Here is an 18,021-nt window from a genome sequence, read left to right on the forward strand (position 1 = left end):
TCAGGAGGTTAACTCGACCAAGCAGTCTACTTTCGGGTACTGTTTAGAATACCAGAATAGGAGGATGGTGTAGGTTTAAGTTTAAGATACATATATACCAACAAGACAGTGTACATCACTGTGACAACAGCGTTTGTTTTCATTCAAAGGATTTATGGTTTTTCCTATAATACCTGGTGGGCCGGTCTCTAGTCAAAATGCCCGGGCCGATTTTTTGTGCAGTCCAGCCCTGGTAACTGCTGTCGCAGGGCATGTGCTTACATGTTTTGTCACATGCCTCGCAACCCCAGAGACACACAGTGGATTTACTGATTATGAATTTTCATTATAACTTTTCATTCCTTTTAATTTAGAGCAGTGTTAATAACTTATGTACCAACAAAAGTCTTTGCGATGAGTAAATATCCCCTTGCCAGATGCCAATTGTTGATTCCAGATTCATGAAAATCAAGTTTCTAGAAATTTTGTGACTTTTGCAAAAACACATAAAGACAGATAGCATAAACAGTGAAGGTTTACATGTACAGTTCAGTTTCTAAGGGCAGTTTATCCGTGTTGCACAAACAGAAGGTAAATTGAGAGAACACTGGTGATCATTCCACTTATTTAAGTCACCGATACTGTGAACACAGTGTTCAGTTTTTCCTCCAAGTCCGTTGTTTGGCTCACCAGCATTCCAGTGGGTGAAACTCACTGCACAACCATCAGACCACATCCATCTGCCTTCTTTATGGAGGTCACTCAGTCCAATCCAGGTGTATCGCTGAGCATGGTCAAAGTTCTTAATTAATGATTTAACAAACTCTTCTTCCTCCTGGCTGTAGATAGACACCAGGTTGGCTCGCTGTGACACACAGTAGAGCTCTGCATCAGCCCAGCTCATGTGTGTGGCCACATATTTGTAGCAGCGGCCATTGAAGCTGTACCAGAACGGGGGACAGCTTCCACGCAGTAGTTTAACTCTGTGGTCATCTGAAGAAGACACAGCTGTCAGAACTTAATGAAAAACAAACAATAACTGTTTTTGTCAGTATAGCTGAATTCTTTTTTTCTTTTTTTTTATGTGCCCACTAAAGAATATGAGAAAAGCACATCTGCATAGTTGACAGTGAAAGTTAAAACGTGGAGATAAGTAAGTTGCTTTTTTATGTTTACAAGCAGGTCTTTATCATAACTCTACAGTATAGTAGGACCCATCTGACACGGGGGGAAAATATATGTTACAATGCAACACCAAGAATTTTGAATCACTGACTGCTGAAACAGACACAGATGAAAATTTTAGTGTTTGACTAAAATCAAACTAAAGCCAGAAATAAAAAATCAAATTCCAAACACTTGAAGAAATGTTGTTTGTTTTTTGATGTATAATTTATATTTATTGTATCATAAAGGCGTTATCAGCACAATGACTAATCAAACAGGACAGGTCAGAGCTCTAACAGGTAAAAACTCCTGAACTCCTGAAAGGTAGAAGCTAACACAGTTAAGCATCAAAAGGAAAATATGATTTCCATCCACTTAACCTGAAGTGTTGACAGAGGGAGATTATTTATAGTGCCAAAGTCAAAGATGAAAGTTGAAATACACAGAGAGCAAATTGGCTCTTGTGTTTATTAGCAGGTCTTTATCACAACTCTATGATTTAGGAGAAACCATCTGGTATGGGAAGAAAAAAAATCCATATTATAATCCTACAATAATCATTTTTGTATCACAGTATCTGCTGAAACAAAAAACATCAGAAACATAAAAAAACATATTCTTGGAGTTTTTAACTAAAAGGTGCTAAAATTACAAAAAACACAAATAAAGGTCAGAGTAAATAAAGAAAAGATTAGCCAGAGTACAGGACAGTTACCATGTTGTAGCTTCACTTCACAGCCATCAGAAGGAGACTCAGAAGGAGCACCCAGAGCCAGACTGAACAAGAAGAGGAGCAAGATCATGTTGAAGCTTTAAGTCTCAAAGATGATGAGGAGCTGCTGAAGCTTCTTTGTACAGGATTCCTGCAGAGAGTTAAAGCTGCTTTCTTTTATATCTGCCTGAGAGGGTGTTTTCACTGATCACTGTGATATCATTGGCCAAATGGAACAAAACTTTCCACTGTAAACATCACTAACACCGGGCAGTAAAGACCATCAGATTCTAAGAAAATGAATAATTGCTAAACAGCCACGTCCTCCTGGCAGACTCAGAGGAACGTGACTGTTTTTGCTGTAATTCTGCATTCATGAAATGATCAAAGTCCTTTTCAGCATAATGATTAAACAAACAGGAAAGCTTGTAGTAACAGAATGATAATAAACAAAGACAGAACAAATTCTCAACATTAAAGAGGACTCAGCACCCAGAGTCACCCAAACAAGAAGAGGAGCAAGATCATGTTGGAGCTTTAAGTCTCAAAGATGATGAGGAGCTGCTGAAGCTTCTTCCTACAGGATGTTCAGATTCCTGCAGAGAGTTGGAGCTGCGTTCTTTTATAGCTGCCTGAGAGGGTGTTTTCACTGCTGGTGTGACATCACCTGGCCAGATTGACCAAAACGCTCAACTGTACACAACACTAAACATAAGCCAGAAAAAAATCAAATTCCAAAGACATGAAGAAATGTTGTTTGTTTTTTGATGTATAATTTATATTTATTGTACCATAAAGGTGTTATCAGCACAATGACTAATCAAACAGGACAGGTCAGCCCAGCACAGTTCATTAGTATAAACTAGTTTAGCCTGAACAAAACTGCCTGTTGTAGTATTTTCATGCAACCTCTGAATAACAAAAAATTTCATATGTTTCTTCAGTTTGTTTTTCAAGGCATTTCAGAAGAACATAGTTCAGCAGCACAGATAAGCGAGCCATCAGATGTCTTTATTTTCTTGTTGCTCTATTAGTGGACTCAACACTCAGCTGCAGTACATGATAATTTAACTGATTCCCAGTAACACACATTCATCTGCCTATCAGATTTAACTGCTCATTAATCAAAGGAACCAGAATACAGTTCAGGATCCTTCCAGCCCACTTTAACTCCTGGTTATGGTTAAAGACTCTCTTTCCACCTCCAGAGTCTCTGATATTGGGCGTAGATCTATTGCTCTAATGCTCTTAAGAAAAAAAAAAAAGAAAAGATAAGAAAGAATCCATAGATGCACGTATATAAAAAAAATAATTATAACTACAGAAGTTAATTAGTTAAATGAGAGAAAGTCACTGGTCATTTAACATAACCTTGAAAAGGCCATAGTTGGATATCTGTTGTATTATAAAAGGCATTATCAGCATAATGATTAATCACACTTACAGGTCAGAGGTAAAACAATAACCCACATAGCAAAATTGGTATGGCCCAGATCTGGCCCACACAATATGCTTACACATGGCCCACATACCGCAAAGAATGACGGCCCTTTGGTGGCCCACACATGGACCAGTTGCAGACACACTGGTGGTACTTTGCTGGTGGATTACCAATGGCAAACCTGGTTTGGACCAGGCCGCATTCACCCAATCAGACACTTTCTCTTAACTGAGTGCTTCCTAACTACATACACATTAAGACTCACACTCTCGCCATGCAGACTAGAGAAGCCAGGGATCGAATCATTAACCTTCCGATCAATAGGTGAGCTGCTCCACCACCTGAGCCACAGCCACCCACTGGCAAAGGTAAGTAAACCCTCACTAGATTTGGGATAAAGTGTAAACTCACAAACCTGTCAAACCTGAATTTGAAACATTGGCTACCATAGCAGTATAGTATTGCAACACGGCATTTGGATCTTCTAACTAAAATAGAAAAATAGGAACATAAATAGTGCATCATTGCCAGACCTGGCCCATATCTGGTTGACATACACCCTGCCATGACACCAGTCAGTCAGAAGTGCCAGCTTGATGCCAGATCTGGGCCAGACCTGTTTTCTATGACCCTGGGCCACATAAACTAAACCACAATCGAGCCAGATGTGGCATACCATGACATAGACAGTGCCATCTATGCCAGGCCTGGCCCATATCTGGATGACATATGTCTTATCATGCCAGAAGTCAGTCAGCAGTGCCGGCTTGATACCAGATCCGGGCCATACCTGCTTGCTATGTGGGAAGAGAAAAGGAGAAACTGCTGAGCTGCTCCAGTAAACAAAGACTGAAAAAAAAAACCTCCTCCTCTCCATGCAAGAAGATTCCTTCCTTCCTTTCAGAGAACCCACTTCTACACTTCTCAAAATAAACAAATTAAACAAAATAAAATTTATGCTAGCACTGAAGAATCACATGTATAAGTAATTTCAATGTCACAAACATCAGTTCCTAAAGATTATCTGCTAATCTGTCAATTTAGGAAGCATGAATCTTGTGAATCCATTTCACATGACTTTGGCGCAAATGAAATTGACAACTGGAAAAAGATCATCGAGGAGTGATTTTACAAACCGTTGCTCTCTTCTTGTCCCTTCTTACTGATTTTCTCTAGTTTTGCTTTTAATTTTGGAGTCTTTATCACTACTGGCAGCTACAGTGGCTAACAGTGGCTAAAAGCCCATTTAGGTTGCAAAAGTAGACCAGTTGCTGTACACATACCATAAGTTTGCATACCGTAGGTAAGTGGTCCTCTTTGTATGTTTCCTGAAGAACAGTCAAACCTCTTCTCTGGATGTTAGCTTTACAGACTGTGGCTGTAGACACTCACTGCTGTACCTCTCTCCTCACCTCCTCAGTGATATACTTCTGTGTGTGTGTTTTGGGATAAAGCCAAACAACAGATCCTAACTAGATTTTTCCATTTGTTTCCTTTTGTAATACTTAGTGTTTGTCAACTACTACAGATGAAATGTGGTAACTGATGTCGCAGACGTGTCTCGTAACCCCAGAGATACACAATGGAGGCACTGATCATGAATTTTCATTTATAGCTTTTCATTCCTTTTACTTTAGAGCAGTTTTTAACCATTTATTTGTGCACCAAAAACGGTCTTTGCTTTCATAAATTTGGACATTGAAACGATGAGTAAATATTCCCTTTGAGTGCAGCTGCCAGTGGTTGTTTCCACATTTATGAAAATCGACGTCCGTGGAATTTTGTGACTTTTGCAAAAACACACTAAAGACAGACAGCATCAACAGTGCAGGGAAAATGTAAATTGTAGTTTCTGAGTGCAGTTTATCCATACTGCACAAACAGAAGGTAAAATGGCAGAACACGGGCAGTCATTCCACTTCTTTGCATCAGTTATTTGGTTGTCCTGCATCCCAGTAGACAAAATCTACTGCACAACCATCAGACCACATCCAGCTGCCTTCTTTATGGAGGGCAGTAAGGTTTTGAGGAAAAAAACTTTTTTTTTATAACACAATCTTTAAAGGGTGTTTAAAAGATTTTATTTCTTCATCTCGGAGTTGAAGTGATTGACTGTTCATGTAAATGGACTGGTTCTTACAGAACACTTTACACAACTTGTTTATTCACCCAATCACACAAGCACTTTTTCCTAAGTTGTTACTAACTAACATTCACACCGCATTCACAGTCTGATGGATGCATCAGAGAGCAACATGGGGTTAGTATCTTGCCCAAGAATATTTGACATGTAGACTGGAGCAGACTAGGATTGAACCACCAACCTTCCAGTTACTAGGTGACCTGAGCTACAGCTAACAAAACATTTGTCATGTTTCTACAAATATGGAAAATCTATTGTTAAAATCAATTCTGGGAAGATTAGTGAGGAGGTGTATTTTCTGCATTCATCCCTATCTAAAGTATTAAATGCGTGCTGATGAAACATGCAAGCGCATGTCTGTGACACCAGATATGTGCTTGAATGTTTTTTCATGGGCCCTGTAACCCCAGAGTTTCTAAGGGCAGGTTATCTGCGTTGCACAAACAGAAGCTAAATTGACAGAACATGTGTTATCATTCCACTTCTTCAAGTTTGAATAGTTAGTGTGACCACAGTGTTCATGTGTATCTGTGTTGTCTGGTTGTCTTGCATCCCAGTAGGTGAAACTCACAGCGCAACCATCAGACCACATCCATCTGTCTTCTTTATGGAGGTCACTGAGTCCAATCCAGGTCAATCCCTCAGCATGGTCAAAGTTCTTAATTAATGATTTAACAAACTCCTCTTCCTCCTGGTTGTGGATAGAAACCAGGTTGGCTCGCTGTGACACACAGTGGAGCTCTGCATCAGCCCAGCTCATCTGTGTGGCCACATATTTGTAGCAGCGGCCATTGAAACTGTACCAGAACAGGGGACAGCTTCCTTGCACTAGTTGAACTCTGTGGTCATCTGAAGAAGACACAGCTGTCAGAACAACAATAAATTAAATGAAATGAAAAACAAACAATAACTGTTCTTGTCAGTGTGACTGACATTTTTCTTTGATCTAACCTCTGAAGAATATCAGAAAAGCATGTCTGCACAGCTGACATGGTGAAAGTTAAAACATGCAGTGAAGTAAGCTGTTCTTATTATGTTTACAGGCAGGACTTTATCATAATTATACAGTATAGTAGAACCCATCTGACATGCAGAAAAAAATCTATGTGTTTGACTAAAATGTAATTAAGATAATAACAACCCCCCCCCCCACACACACACACACACACACACACACAAAGCTGAAATAAAGGAGGGGAGGGAAGATTTAGAATATGGGATGGTTACCAAGTTGTAGCTTCACTTCACTTCCATCAGAATGAGTCTCAGAAGGAGCACCCAGAGCCAGACTGAACAAGAAGAGGAGCAAGATCATGTTGGAGCTTTAAGTCTCAACCTTTGATGAAGAGCTGCTGAAGCTTCTTTGTACAGGATTCCTGCACAGAGTTGGAGCTGCTTTCTTATAGCTGCCTGAGAGGGTGTTTTCAAACTAAACACAAACCAGAAAAAAAAAGATCAAATTCCAAAAACAGGAACAAATGTTGTTTGTTTTTTTGCTGTGTGATTTGTATGTATTGCACCATAAAAGCGTTATCAGCAGAATGACTAATCAAACAGGACAGGTCAGTGCTCTAACAGGTAAAAGCTCCTGAGTTGCTCCATTACACAAAGACAGAATGAACTCCACACAATCAAGAGGATCCTCTCTTAGTACTGGACCCAGAGATATGTGACTGCTGTGGCAGGTCTGATTGGAGTAAATGACAAAATAGATAAACTATTAACACCTTTGGTTTAGTAGATTTACTTCACTTCACCCTTGTGTCTATTACAATTGTAAAGCATCCAAAATAAAACCCCTGCAGTAACCAGACTAATCTAAAAGCAGATCATTACCACTGCTGTGTCAGCTACACTGTCCTGCAGATATTTGGCACTCGTGAGAGGTTTGTGTGATCGTCTTAAAGCTTTGTTCATCTGAGCTTCCACCATATCCCTTTACTGAAGTTTCCTGGTAACATTTCTATCAGTGGAAACTGACAACTGTAAGTGCACATCTATCTTTTTACAGCCTTCAAGTGGTTTGTAGAAACTACTGTATAGAGAGTTATTTAGTTACTCTAAGTAGGCCTTCCATAATTGATCCAATTTTATGCAGGTTTCCTGTTGTGAAAAAAGGGAGTGGAGAGCTCACGTTTTAACACCTAATCTAAATGTTTCATTTTGCCAAGAAGGACTTTTATGATACAATAAATTACAGTACAGCAAAGTTCAGGTACTTGTGTCAGTATTTGGTGACCTGCACAGTGGACTCCATTCCTACAATCAAACATGAACAAAGAGAAAAGGTGAGAGAGGCTGGCAGCTCGGGAGTGCAGAAGGAGAGCATGACCTACAGTAGCTTCAAGTGTTAAAGGATCTTTTAATTCCATATTAACGAGTTCATGAAGTTTTTAGATTTAAAAACAAAAAACAAACATGCTTTTACAAACACCACAGTCACTGGTGTTAATAGAGAATTACATTTTTTTTTTACTATCCATCCACCTTTTTCCTCTTATGTGGGGCCAGGCATGGGGAAGCCTAAGAAGAGAACCCCAGACCTCCCTCTCCCCAGTGTAGAATATTTAGCTGATTTAGAGTTTAGAAATGCGTTATCATAGAATGTAGAACCGTTGTAGAGACACTGACACTGCCCTCAATATAATAAAGGCTGACTCTGTCGTGAATTTAGGAGTAGATTGTACCCCTCCCCCACTTGAGCTGTGAAAGTAAAACAGAGAAGAGTTAATGCTGAGTGGAAATTCCCCAGAGGATGGGGGGGGGGTCTCAATATTGTAACTGGATACCTGTGGTTTGGTAGTGAGAGGGGTTTTATGACCTCTAGGGAGTTACCTACATCCACAGTGTTTTAACTGTCACACACACACATCCACACGCACACTCACTCATGTGCACACAGTCACACACGAGCACTCATATAGGCATGCGGGAACGCGCACATGTAGGCATTCATGTGCTCGTGCACATAGACACAGACACAGAGGTTGCAGCACACCGTTAGGGGGTTTTATGATGGGGTCCTTCTATAAAACTGTGTTTCACAGACAAAGGAGTGAAGATTTTGGAGAGGGACACCGGCCTCGTCTTCCCTTCTAGAAGTGCATGCATAAATGAGGATAAATGAAGAAGAGTAAAGATAAATGAAGAAGAGTAAAGATAAATGAAGATGAGTAAATGAAGATGAATAAAGATGAATAAAGATTTTGTGAAAATGACTACTGAGTCCGGTGCCATCTCTGGATGCTCGAGGAATAAAAAGAACCGGGGTAAAACTGATTTCACAACACCAGCCAATTCCAGCTTATCCGGGGGAACACCAAGGCGTTCCCAGGCCAGCCAAGAGATATAATCTCTCCAGCGTGTCCTGGATCTGCCCCGGAGCTTCCTCCTTGTTGCGCATGCCTGGAACACCTCACCCAGGAGGCACCCAGGAGGCATCCTTGTCAGATGCCCGAATCACCTCAACTGGCGGCTCTACTCTGAGCCCCTCTCGGATGGCTTAACTTCTCACTCTAAGGGAGAGGCCAGCCACCCTTCAGACGAAGCTTTTTTCCGCCGCTTGTTTCCACAATCTTGTTCTTTCGGTCACTACTGCCCTAAACCTTGAAGGGTTCAGCAGCATGTACAAATGCAATCGTCGATGGAAGCATGTGCTCCCAATCACAAGCTGAGAGGTTCACCAGCGACATCACAGTGTATGAATGGACTTGAGAAGACTGTCTGAGTTTCATATTTGCCATACTGGGAGTTGAAATGGCAAAGGAAGAGACTGAAAAGAGTGAAAGACATAAGGAAAAGCTGAAGAAGAACAGCCCACTGGGCCCCTGACCAGAGGTGTGGACTCGAGTCACATGACTTGGACTCGAGTCAGACTCGAGTCATTAATTTTATGACTTTAGACTTGACTTGAAAAAATGTTCTAAGACTTGTGACTTGACTTGGACTTTTACACCAATGACTTGGGACTTGAATTGGACTTGAACCGGTTTACTTGAAAAGACTTGATATTTCACCCCAAATATAAAATTTAACATGCATATTATATAGAGATTGAAAATGTGACGTCATTCACGGGTAGAACCGCAAAGGATTCTGGGAACTCGTGGCAAGCGGTACTAGCGCACGCAGGCTTTCAATTAAATCAGTTATACAGCGATAAAAAGAAACACAAAAATGTCAAGAAGCTGTTGTATTATTAACTGCAATAGCCGGTCGCATGACAGCCACGGGAAGCCGACGGGTAAAGAGATCGGTTGTTATCGGATTACGTCGTTGAAGAGAAATTGTTCGAGCCATGTTTCCGAAGTAACAAAGAGCGACGGATGGCCTGGATTGCAGCCATTCAAAGACAAATATAACGTCCCAGAACACTCCAGCTCACAGGTTAGTCTGCTCCAAGCATTTACACAAAGGTCAGTCTGCTGTTGTAGTTAATGCGTCATTTTCATAACATAATTGGTGATATAGGTTACAAGCAAGTCTGGCGCTGAACAGAAATTGTCGCGCTATGCTCCTTTGTTTATTGTGCATAAATAGTGAATTGTCCTGACACAATATTGCGTTTCGCTTCTGTTATTATGGTACATTGACAAAAACATATACTTTTATTCACAGGATAAAACAGGTTTTTTGTATCACTAATTGCCCAGTACGATTACAGCATACAGTATTATTGTCACTGCTACATTTCTGTGATGCTACCAGAAATTATTTCCACTACTAATTAATTACCGTTGAGCTCAAAGGTCCTATTAATAAACGGTTAACGAATGTGTATTTATGAAGACGATTTGTGAGACTGGTAAACTTATGATACGTACGATGGTCTTTCGTTCTACACGGTGCATTTCAAGGTCCTGACCCATCCGTCGGTAAACTGTACCTGGGCTTGTTGCAGTGACCTGAAGTTACTAAACTTCATGAGTGTATGCACTCACTCCAAGAACCGTATGATTATAAATATGCATATAAATATGCTACGATGAGATAGCTGACTTCATCTAACTAGCAAATGTTGTCCAGGCTACGTTGGTGATGCAGTTTTTTTTAATGTGTATGATATTTTTGTCATGCGATTTTAAAGCCGGTCCTACAACCGCATCCAAGAATAACATGCAGCTTATCTCAGAACTGTCGGTGAAAATTATTCTTGGAGCTAGGTTTAATTGAGCTGCATTTTAAAGAGGTGCAATTTCACAATTTGTGTATATTTTCTAAGTTCACTATTTTGTCATGTGTTGAGAAAAACACAGATTTAAAATTACATGGTCTAATATTTACATTTAGCATAACTGCAACATTATTTTTTCGTTTTTTTTTTTTAAAGACTCGAAAGGACTTGAAATTCAAAGTTTCAGACTTGTGACTTGACTCGGACTTTTACACCAGTGACTTGAGACTCGACTCTGACTTGCCTGACATTACTTGAGACTTGACTTGAGACTTGAGGATAAAGACTTGAGACTTACTTGAGACTTGCAAAACAATGACTTGGTCCCACCTCTGCCCCTGACACGCCACAACCGTGAACTGCTACAGATGTGGCAGAGAGACAGAAGCTGTGAGAAGTGGGAAGAGAGCATGGAGGAAAAATGAAATCTGTTGTTGTTAATGTGAAAATTGGGTTGGAAAACTGTGGCCGTCTGTCTTGTGGAGGTTGAGAAAGAGTCGCAACAAAGGTAAAAAATAAAACGCACGCAAACACACATAAACAGAGAAATGTGAAGGAAGTGCAGCTTTAAGGACATGCCCTGCTGAATATGCAGCTCCACTGCACACACCTCCATTGAACCTGCCTACTAACACACACACACACATGCAATGAAGATCAGCTTGTTATCTCTCATCAGTGTTAAAACAGTGTAAATTTAACAGACACTTGTTATCAAATGTTGAGTGTCTCTAGGTTGCAGGACAACAGTTTAACTTTTGTGAAAGGGAAAAAAAGAGAGATTTGGTATGACCAACCAGTGATCAGACAATAAATTTGGTTGTTAACAGTGAATCGTGAGATGCTTTCTGCTTGATTGGTGCAGCATAAGTAATTTACTGTATGAAGGAAATTCTCTTTTGTGATAATATTTTGAACATGCATTTCTGTTGCCCTGTCAGCTTAGTGGGTTATCAGATGATATGCAAATTAGTTGATTGTTACTAGATCAGGGAAAGATGACTGGATTATAAAACAAGTGAATAAGATGTAGCAGAGGGTTGAAATGAGTTTCCTGTTTCCGATGTATGGGTGAAGCTTGCACCCAGATAAACACCTCTGATTACATAAAAACAAACTTGCTTTGTGAAATACATGATGACATGTTGCACGTTTACTTTTGGAGAAAAAAACAAACAAAGGGTGAAAAGCTAAATGAAATGATTGGGTCTGTGAAAATGAAAAATGAGTGTAAAAAGCACAGGCCGGGGGAAGAAATTCACATTCCAGTGATGAAACACTGCCATGAAGTTTTCTCAGTGTATTTAGCAGGTGGATCTATGTTGGTTGGCCCCAGACTTTCCAGAATTGTGTGATATTCTGGAGCACTTGTGGGCAACCAGTAAATATGATGTGGGGAACATGAACAGAAGCAGTGACTGCAGCACTGCATGGCAGGCTCTAATCCCTACAGCATGTTGTGTCACCAGAAAGCAAAACTTTTCCTGTGATTTCTGGCAGATTTGGGGGTGTTTTGTTTTAGTACCAGGCTGATTCTGCCAGTTAGGTTAAGGTTTATTTTTTCATATATATTTAGACATGTCCTGAACAACGCCTAATATGTTTTGTTTTTTTGCAACAGTGCACTTAGGAAAAAACCTGCCCCTCTGGGGGTGATATTTTGTGTGTTGATGATTTAAAAGCAGGCCTGCAAGATTGGGAGTAAAAGTGCTATAAAATACTTTACTGAGAGCAAATACAAGGTGAGCTTCTCCAGATTACAATGGCTTAGGAGAAGTACATCTACCTAGGACGCTGACCATATTAGATGGTAAGTCCTGTGTTTAAAAGGATTGTAGCGATTCAATCCATTTCAAAAGCAATAAGAATTGTTTTTATTTTTGGAATGACGTAATATTGCTGTCATACTTAAATTAGTGCGCGGTTTTCCACTGTCAGCAATGATTGGTACAAATGCATGTCATTGGTATTAATGCATATGAATGGACTGTGACTGGACTGATGATGTGGAGCAAGTGTGATTAAAGTCACTTCTAATGCCTAATCCACCCCAAACAGTGAAAAAAATGTGGATGTATGTGTTTTTGTTTGCTTGTTTTGCAGGAGCAGGAGGACGGCAGAGACTGGAAGTCCACATGAGTGTGGGCGGGCCTTGCCGACTTGACCCTTTAGCTGCCACTTTTCTGTGTTACTGATTTTGTGTGGAGGAAACTGTGTTTTACTGGCTGTATGATGTTCTGTCAATTTCTTCCAAAAGTGCATAAATCATAGCAGGGCACAGACAGTGATATTTGGGCCGAGGTGTGGAAGTGGATGGTTTTCTGTGGGGAGTTGGAGCTGTTTGAATGGATTGAAAGAATCTGCTGTGATGCTCTGGACTCTCTTACCTGTGTGTAAAAGTTCCTTTTGGTCTTAAAATTACTGCAGTGATTTACAAGAAATGTCCAGTATTTATATTGGGGGTTTTTTTGTTTGTTTGTTTAATCCACAACAATAAGTGGTTCACAGCAGATAATTTACTGCATTTTAAAATTTTGCAATCCATATGTTATTAGTAAAATTCCTGGTAAGAAATCTACGTAGCAAATGGTTACAAATTTACTGGTTAGATTCTATCGATTGTTTTTTACAGTGTATTCTTTACTTTAATTGAACATAAATGAACATTCAGATCAGAAGAAAGCTTTAAATATCCTAGACTATATGCTTTTGATGTAGAAATTTTAATTTACTGTTTAACATTTAGCTAATTATTGATTTAAATACAAGCTAAAATGCTGCTACCGCGAAGTCACCAGTTAGCAAACTAACTGTTCGGCATACAGATATATCCATTCTGGGGGCTGTTGGTATTTCAAAACAGAGAAAACAACAAAACCCCTTTTAACTCACCCATACACCAATATTTCCACAAAAATCTCACATAACTAACAATAGGACTTTTCCTTGTTCTTTTGACATTTGTTAAATTTCAACATGTTCCAGAAAGCTGTGTTTGTTTTACTGCGTAAATATGTTGTATTGCATCACAGCAGTGAACAAAGTGCAGTTTACTATTTGATGGGGTGGGGGAGGCTTGGAATCAAAGACTAAACTATGCAGCTTTAAGTTGTGGAAATAGCGGACAGCATTTCATCATAAAGGCACTGTTCTCAGTCTCTCCTCAGCACAGCAATGTTAAGCAAATATGCAAGTAAAGTAAATTTATTTATTGTTTTTCAAGATACAAATCACAAAGTGCTTCACCTGATATAAAATCAACACAACATAAGCCCAGGAGTTAGATGACATCAGAATGAAATGTCTTAATGGGTCAAGGAAGATTTACAATATTGAACAATATTTAACATATTACGCAATGTAAATCGTGCATCTGATATTCAAAAGGGTGTTGCAAGTCAAGACACGACAATATCATCAAACAGACTCAGTATTCGTGGGTGTTAAATATTAGCACTTCAATCTTCAAATGACCTTTCCTCCAAGTCTATCGAATCTAAATTTTTTCTGTGCTTTTTTCTGTGCTTTTTTCTGTGCGTCAAAGGTATTTTTCCAGTTACCAATAAAAATTGAAATTTCTTACATTCCCAATAATAAGAACAATGAGAGGAGGCAGCACGAGGGCCGAGGTGGCTTTCAGCTGGAGCAGAGAGGAGAGAGCTGCACACACCTGCTCTAATGGAAGGAGCCACACATGTAAACAAAAATGACATCTGATTATGGATCATGATATCATAACAACATGAATCTTTACTGTGCAGTCTTAATGTGCTTTAACCAGTTTATATATTAGATAGTTCATAGTTAGTAAGTTATATCAGACATCTTTTCTTCTAAATTCCTAACGACAAACAGTGCGAGTTGCACATAAAAAGGAAATTGTTTTTGAACACTCAAGCTCATTCCACGTGCACAGTTCTCCTTTCCTTCAGCGTTGTTTGGCTCTCCTTAACCCCAAAATTCAAAGCTGATTTGAGACCCACATCAGACCACATCCATCTGCCTTCTTTGTGAATGTCCTAAGCTTTGGAATAATCTTCCTCTTCACATTAGGCAATCGACATCAGTGCTGGTTTTTAAATCCAGATTGAAAACGCATTTTTATTCACTGGCTTTTGACTCAGTGGTTGACTGACTTGTATTTTATTGTTTTCGCTATGTTTATTATTTTATCGTATTTATTATTCTTATGGTATCTATTATGTTTCTATTGTTCAGCACTTTGGTCAGCCTTGTGTGTTTCTAAAGTGCTATATAAATAAACAATGATGATGATGATGATGATGTCACTGAGTCCGAATCCTGGTGAAGTCCGATCCTGGTGAAGACATTTTAACCACTGTCAGGCCTTACTCAAGGTTTTGATAAAATTTTGTTCCTCCAAGCCTATGGGTGGACACAAGGTTGGTTCCCTCTGACACACGGTGTGGCTCTGCATCAGCCCAGGTCCTAGCTATGGCATTGTGCATATAGCAGCGGTCGCTGTAGCTGTACCAGGAGCTGGTTTCTTTGGTAATTTATTTGATTGTATTTTATTTTAAAAAGGCTTTTTCAGCAAAACAATTAAACAAAAAAAGTTCAGCATAGATGTTGGGTGTTTTTTACTCCTGCTTCAATATTGTGGCAGGGTGTAGTCATTAGACATTAGGTAAGGCTGCACTTTTTGCAGCGATCTTGTAAAAAGAAACTATTCTGCACGTATATAAAACAAGTCTGCGGCACCGAACCGTAGTAAAGGGACCTCTGGCTAATAGTCGGGTTCTGTGTCGGCTCGTAGCTGACAGTGTTGGGTAAGTTACTTTAAATATAGTAACTTAGTTACATTACTAGTTACTTCTATCAAAAGTAACTCAGTTACTTCAAGTTACTCGTTACTTTCAAAGTAACTAGTTACTAGGGAAAGTAACTTTGGTTTTACTCAGAATTCTCTTGTTAATGTGTTGCTTCCGTAACTGGATACCCAGCCAGACTGCCAGTCTTCTAGCTTGCTTACTTGCCACAAGTGCACTGTGCCACCTACCAATAGAAAGGAAAAAATAATGTGCACATTTCCACGAGAGAAATCCCACGCCTGGACCGTCGTTGACCGCCGCATGATTCTAGCCTGCTTTTTACATCCAACACAAAAACTGCAGTCGTGGTGCTTTCGATTGTACTCAGAACTCGGAAATTCTGCCTTCTGAATAGGAAGATGTAGGTAACACCAGACTGCAGATGAGCTGCATACAGGGCTGGACTGGGACAAAAAAAAATCGTCCCGGGCATTTGACTAGAGACCGGCCCACCATTATAGGAAAAATCATAAAGCCTTTGAATGAAAACAAACACTGTTGTGACAGTGATGTACACTGTTCTGATGGTATATATGCATCAATCTATCAATCGTTTGTTGTAAGACTCAGATAATTATTTTTTTAAAAGCGAGACATTTTAAATGAGAATAAGAAAGTATTTCCTTGTGCCCCCCTTTCCCTTTTAATGCCCTACATGGCCCCCTGGCAACACTTTGCTAGACCCGCCCCTGCACAGTTACCAGCTGTCAGCTACGTAAAAAAAGGATCCTGGTGTTATTTGTCTCTCAGAAACAGTTCATAACTTCCCTTCAACTCATTCATGTCACCTAAAAGGTAAACCTGTTTCTCCATCACCTGTTCAGCTCTGATGATCCAGTAAGGACATCTCCTGGTTTCATCTTCATGTTTCCCTCTCACCAGATAACCAAACCATATCATGACCAGCAGCTTTACAGCTGTGGCTCCAGCAAACATCAGCTGATACTAGAAATTAATATTAAATAAATTCTAACAACAGCTGATCAAGCTTAAACGTGCTGCTGTTGTTTAGCGCGACATCGCTGGTTTCCTCTTTCTGGCGCAAAGTGGGCGATAAACAAACAAGAGAGCCGATCAGCTGATCATTGATCAGTTTCATGATTGAAGTAGAAACAGGAGAGGGAGGGGGAGAATGAGAGAAGAAGAGGCAGCTGTGCAGCAAAGACACAGAATAACTCCAGCTTTGTGTCTTTTTCATTGTAGCTGAAGTCCGGGACAAACTGTTCCTTTTCACCTCAATACGAAACGCGTAATATTTTCTCTGAATACGAGACGATTCGTTTTTTACGGGACGGTTGGCAACTCTAATAATTAACCTATGAACAATATAAAGTTCAACATCAGTAACATAGCACCCACCCAGCTGTATAGAAACTCCGTCATGCTAGCTAGACCCAGTACGAAAAAGTCAGCATAACGAAAATAAACTCCACCTAAACTTGGTTTATATGTGACTCAGATACACTGCAGGTCATAACTTCTTACCTGAAGTTCAGTTCACCTGATACTCGGACCGGCGGCTGCTTCGGGTCTCTCCTCTTGCCTCCCTTTTCCTTCATCCACCTGCTGGCTTCCACCACTTGCTAATGTTATTGAATCTGTGGAAGCTCCGCGATAGCCACCACACGAAGTAATGAATAACGACCCTATCTAAATCCCAGTAACGAGTAACGCGTTCCTGATTTTGGCATAATAACTAGTTACCGTGCTCGTTACCACAATAATAACGTAGTTACTGTAACGCGTTACTTAATAGCGCGTTAGTCCCAACACTGGTAGCTGAAAACTAGCTTTACTTTGTTGTCTGGGTCAACTTTTCTTGCGAGAGACAGAGAGAGCCGTTGAAAGGCTGCTCCAACAGAACTTATTGTTTGGGAGAAAAACACGAACACAGTGTACAGTCTTAATAGCTTACTTACAACTGGGCTCATCAGGCACTGTTTTTGACTGCAGTGGTTATTATTATATTTACATGCTCCCGTTTCTGGTCGGTGACAACTCATACTTTTCAACTCTCCTTTTTCTCCCTCCTGGCGCTCACAGACACATAACAGGTATGGCAGTCCATTCTCCCTGCAGCACGAACTACACTGCCCATGAGGCTACATTCTTTAGGGTGATGCCTGTAACACTCTGCCTGTTGCCTTCTTATTAAATAATTTTTTGAATAATTTTTTAAAACACTTCTTCACGTCATTATATGGGCCGCAAATAGGGGTGACGTGGACCGTTAGATTGAGACACAGGTATTACTGCCTCTTCATGTGTGTTTTGTCTGGTTTTACACCAGCATGGAATTACCAAAAATAGAGAGGGCATAGCCTAACATATGAAACAGGAAAAGACCGCTATGTAATCCATTTATTTCAACAAAGTAAAGTACCAACCCATATAAACGGTAACTGTAGCGGAATACAGTTACTCATATTTTGTATTTTAAATGTGTAACGGCGGTACATGTATTCCGTTAGTCCCCAACACTGGCTGTGAGATTAAAACAATGAGTAAATATTCCCTGTGATCCACTACCAGTGGATGATTCTGTATTCATGAAAATCAAGGTGAGTGAAATTT

The 18,021-nt window shown here is 40.0% G+C and overlaps 2 protein-coding genes across 3 annotated transcripts in view; both read right to left on the minus strand.

Moving 5' to 3' along the window:
• LOC102308099 (lactose-binding lectin l-2) overlaps nucleotides 1-6,856 on the minus strand; it is a 24,410-nt gene extending 17,554 nt beyond the window's left edge. Inside the window, exons 1-2 of one of the 2 annotated variants that reach the window (XM_014337002.2) lie at nucleotides 6,670-6,853; nucleotides 5,358-6,306 (exon numbers count right to left, since the gene is read on the minus strand). In XM_014337002.2, the coding sequence (XP_014192488.1) occupies nucleotides 5,858-6,306; nucleotides 6,670-6,757 (537 nt within the window). In that variant the 5' untranslated portion in view covers nucleotides 6,758-6,853 and the 3' untranslated portion in view covers nucleotides 5,358-5,857. Of the gene's footprint in view, nucleotides 1-5,357; nucleotides 6,307-6,669 lie in introns of those variants that run through there. The other variant, XM_005932899.2, reaches the window with a different exon arrangement.
• Nucleotides 164-2,009, minus strand: LOC102308617 (lactose-binding lectin l-2). The gene is made up of 2 exons (XM_042225187.1): nucleotides 1,862-2,009; nucleotides 164-996 (listed from the first exon to the last, which is right to left on the minus strand). Exons 1-2 carry the CDS (start codon nucleotides 1,947-1,949, stop codon nucleotides 536-538), a joined length of 549 nt encoding a protein of 182 aa, XP_042081121.1. The 5' UTR covers nucleotides 1,950-2,009; the 3' UTR covers nucleotides 164-535.
• Nucleotides 6,857-18,021: the final 11,165 nt, after the last annotated feature.

Source organism: Haplochromis burtoni, unplaced genomic scaffold (genome assembly GCF_018398535.1).
Source record: "Haplochromis burtoni strain Fernald_Lab_line unplaced genomic scaffold, NCSU_Asbu1 Contig_163, whole genome shotgun sequence".
NCBI lineage: Eukaryota > Metazoa > Chordata > Actinopteri > Cichliformes > Cichlidae > Haplochromis > Haplochromis burtoni.

Excerpts from the sequence above, each read along its gene's own strand:
- LOC102308617 (XM_042225187.1), bottom strand. The coding sequence starts at position 1,949 with ATGATCTTGCTCCTCTTCTTGTTCAGTCTGGCTCTGGGTGCTCCTTCT. Across the intron at positions 997-1,861 it reads TGAAGTGAAGCTACAACATG|TTCTGACAGCTGTGTCTTCT; the intron begins GTAACTGTCCTG and ends TTTTTCATTAAG.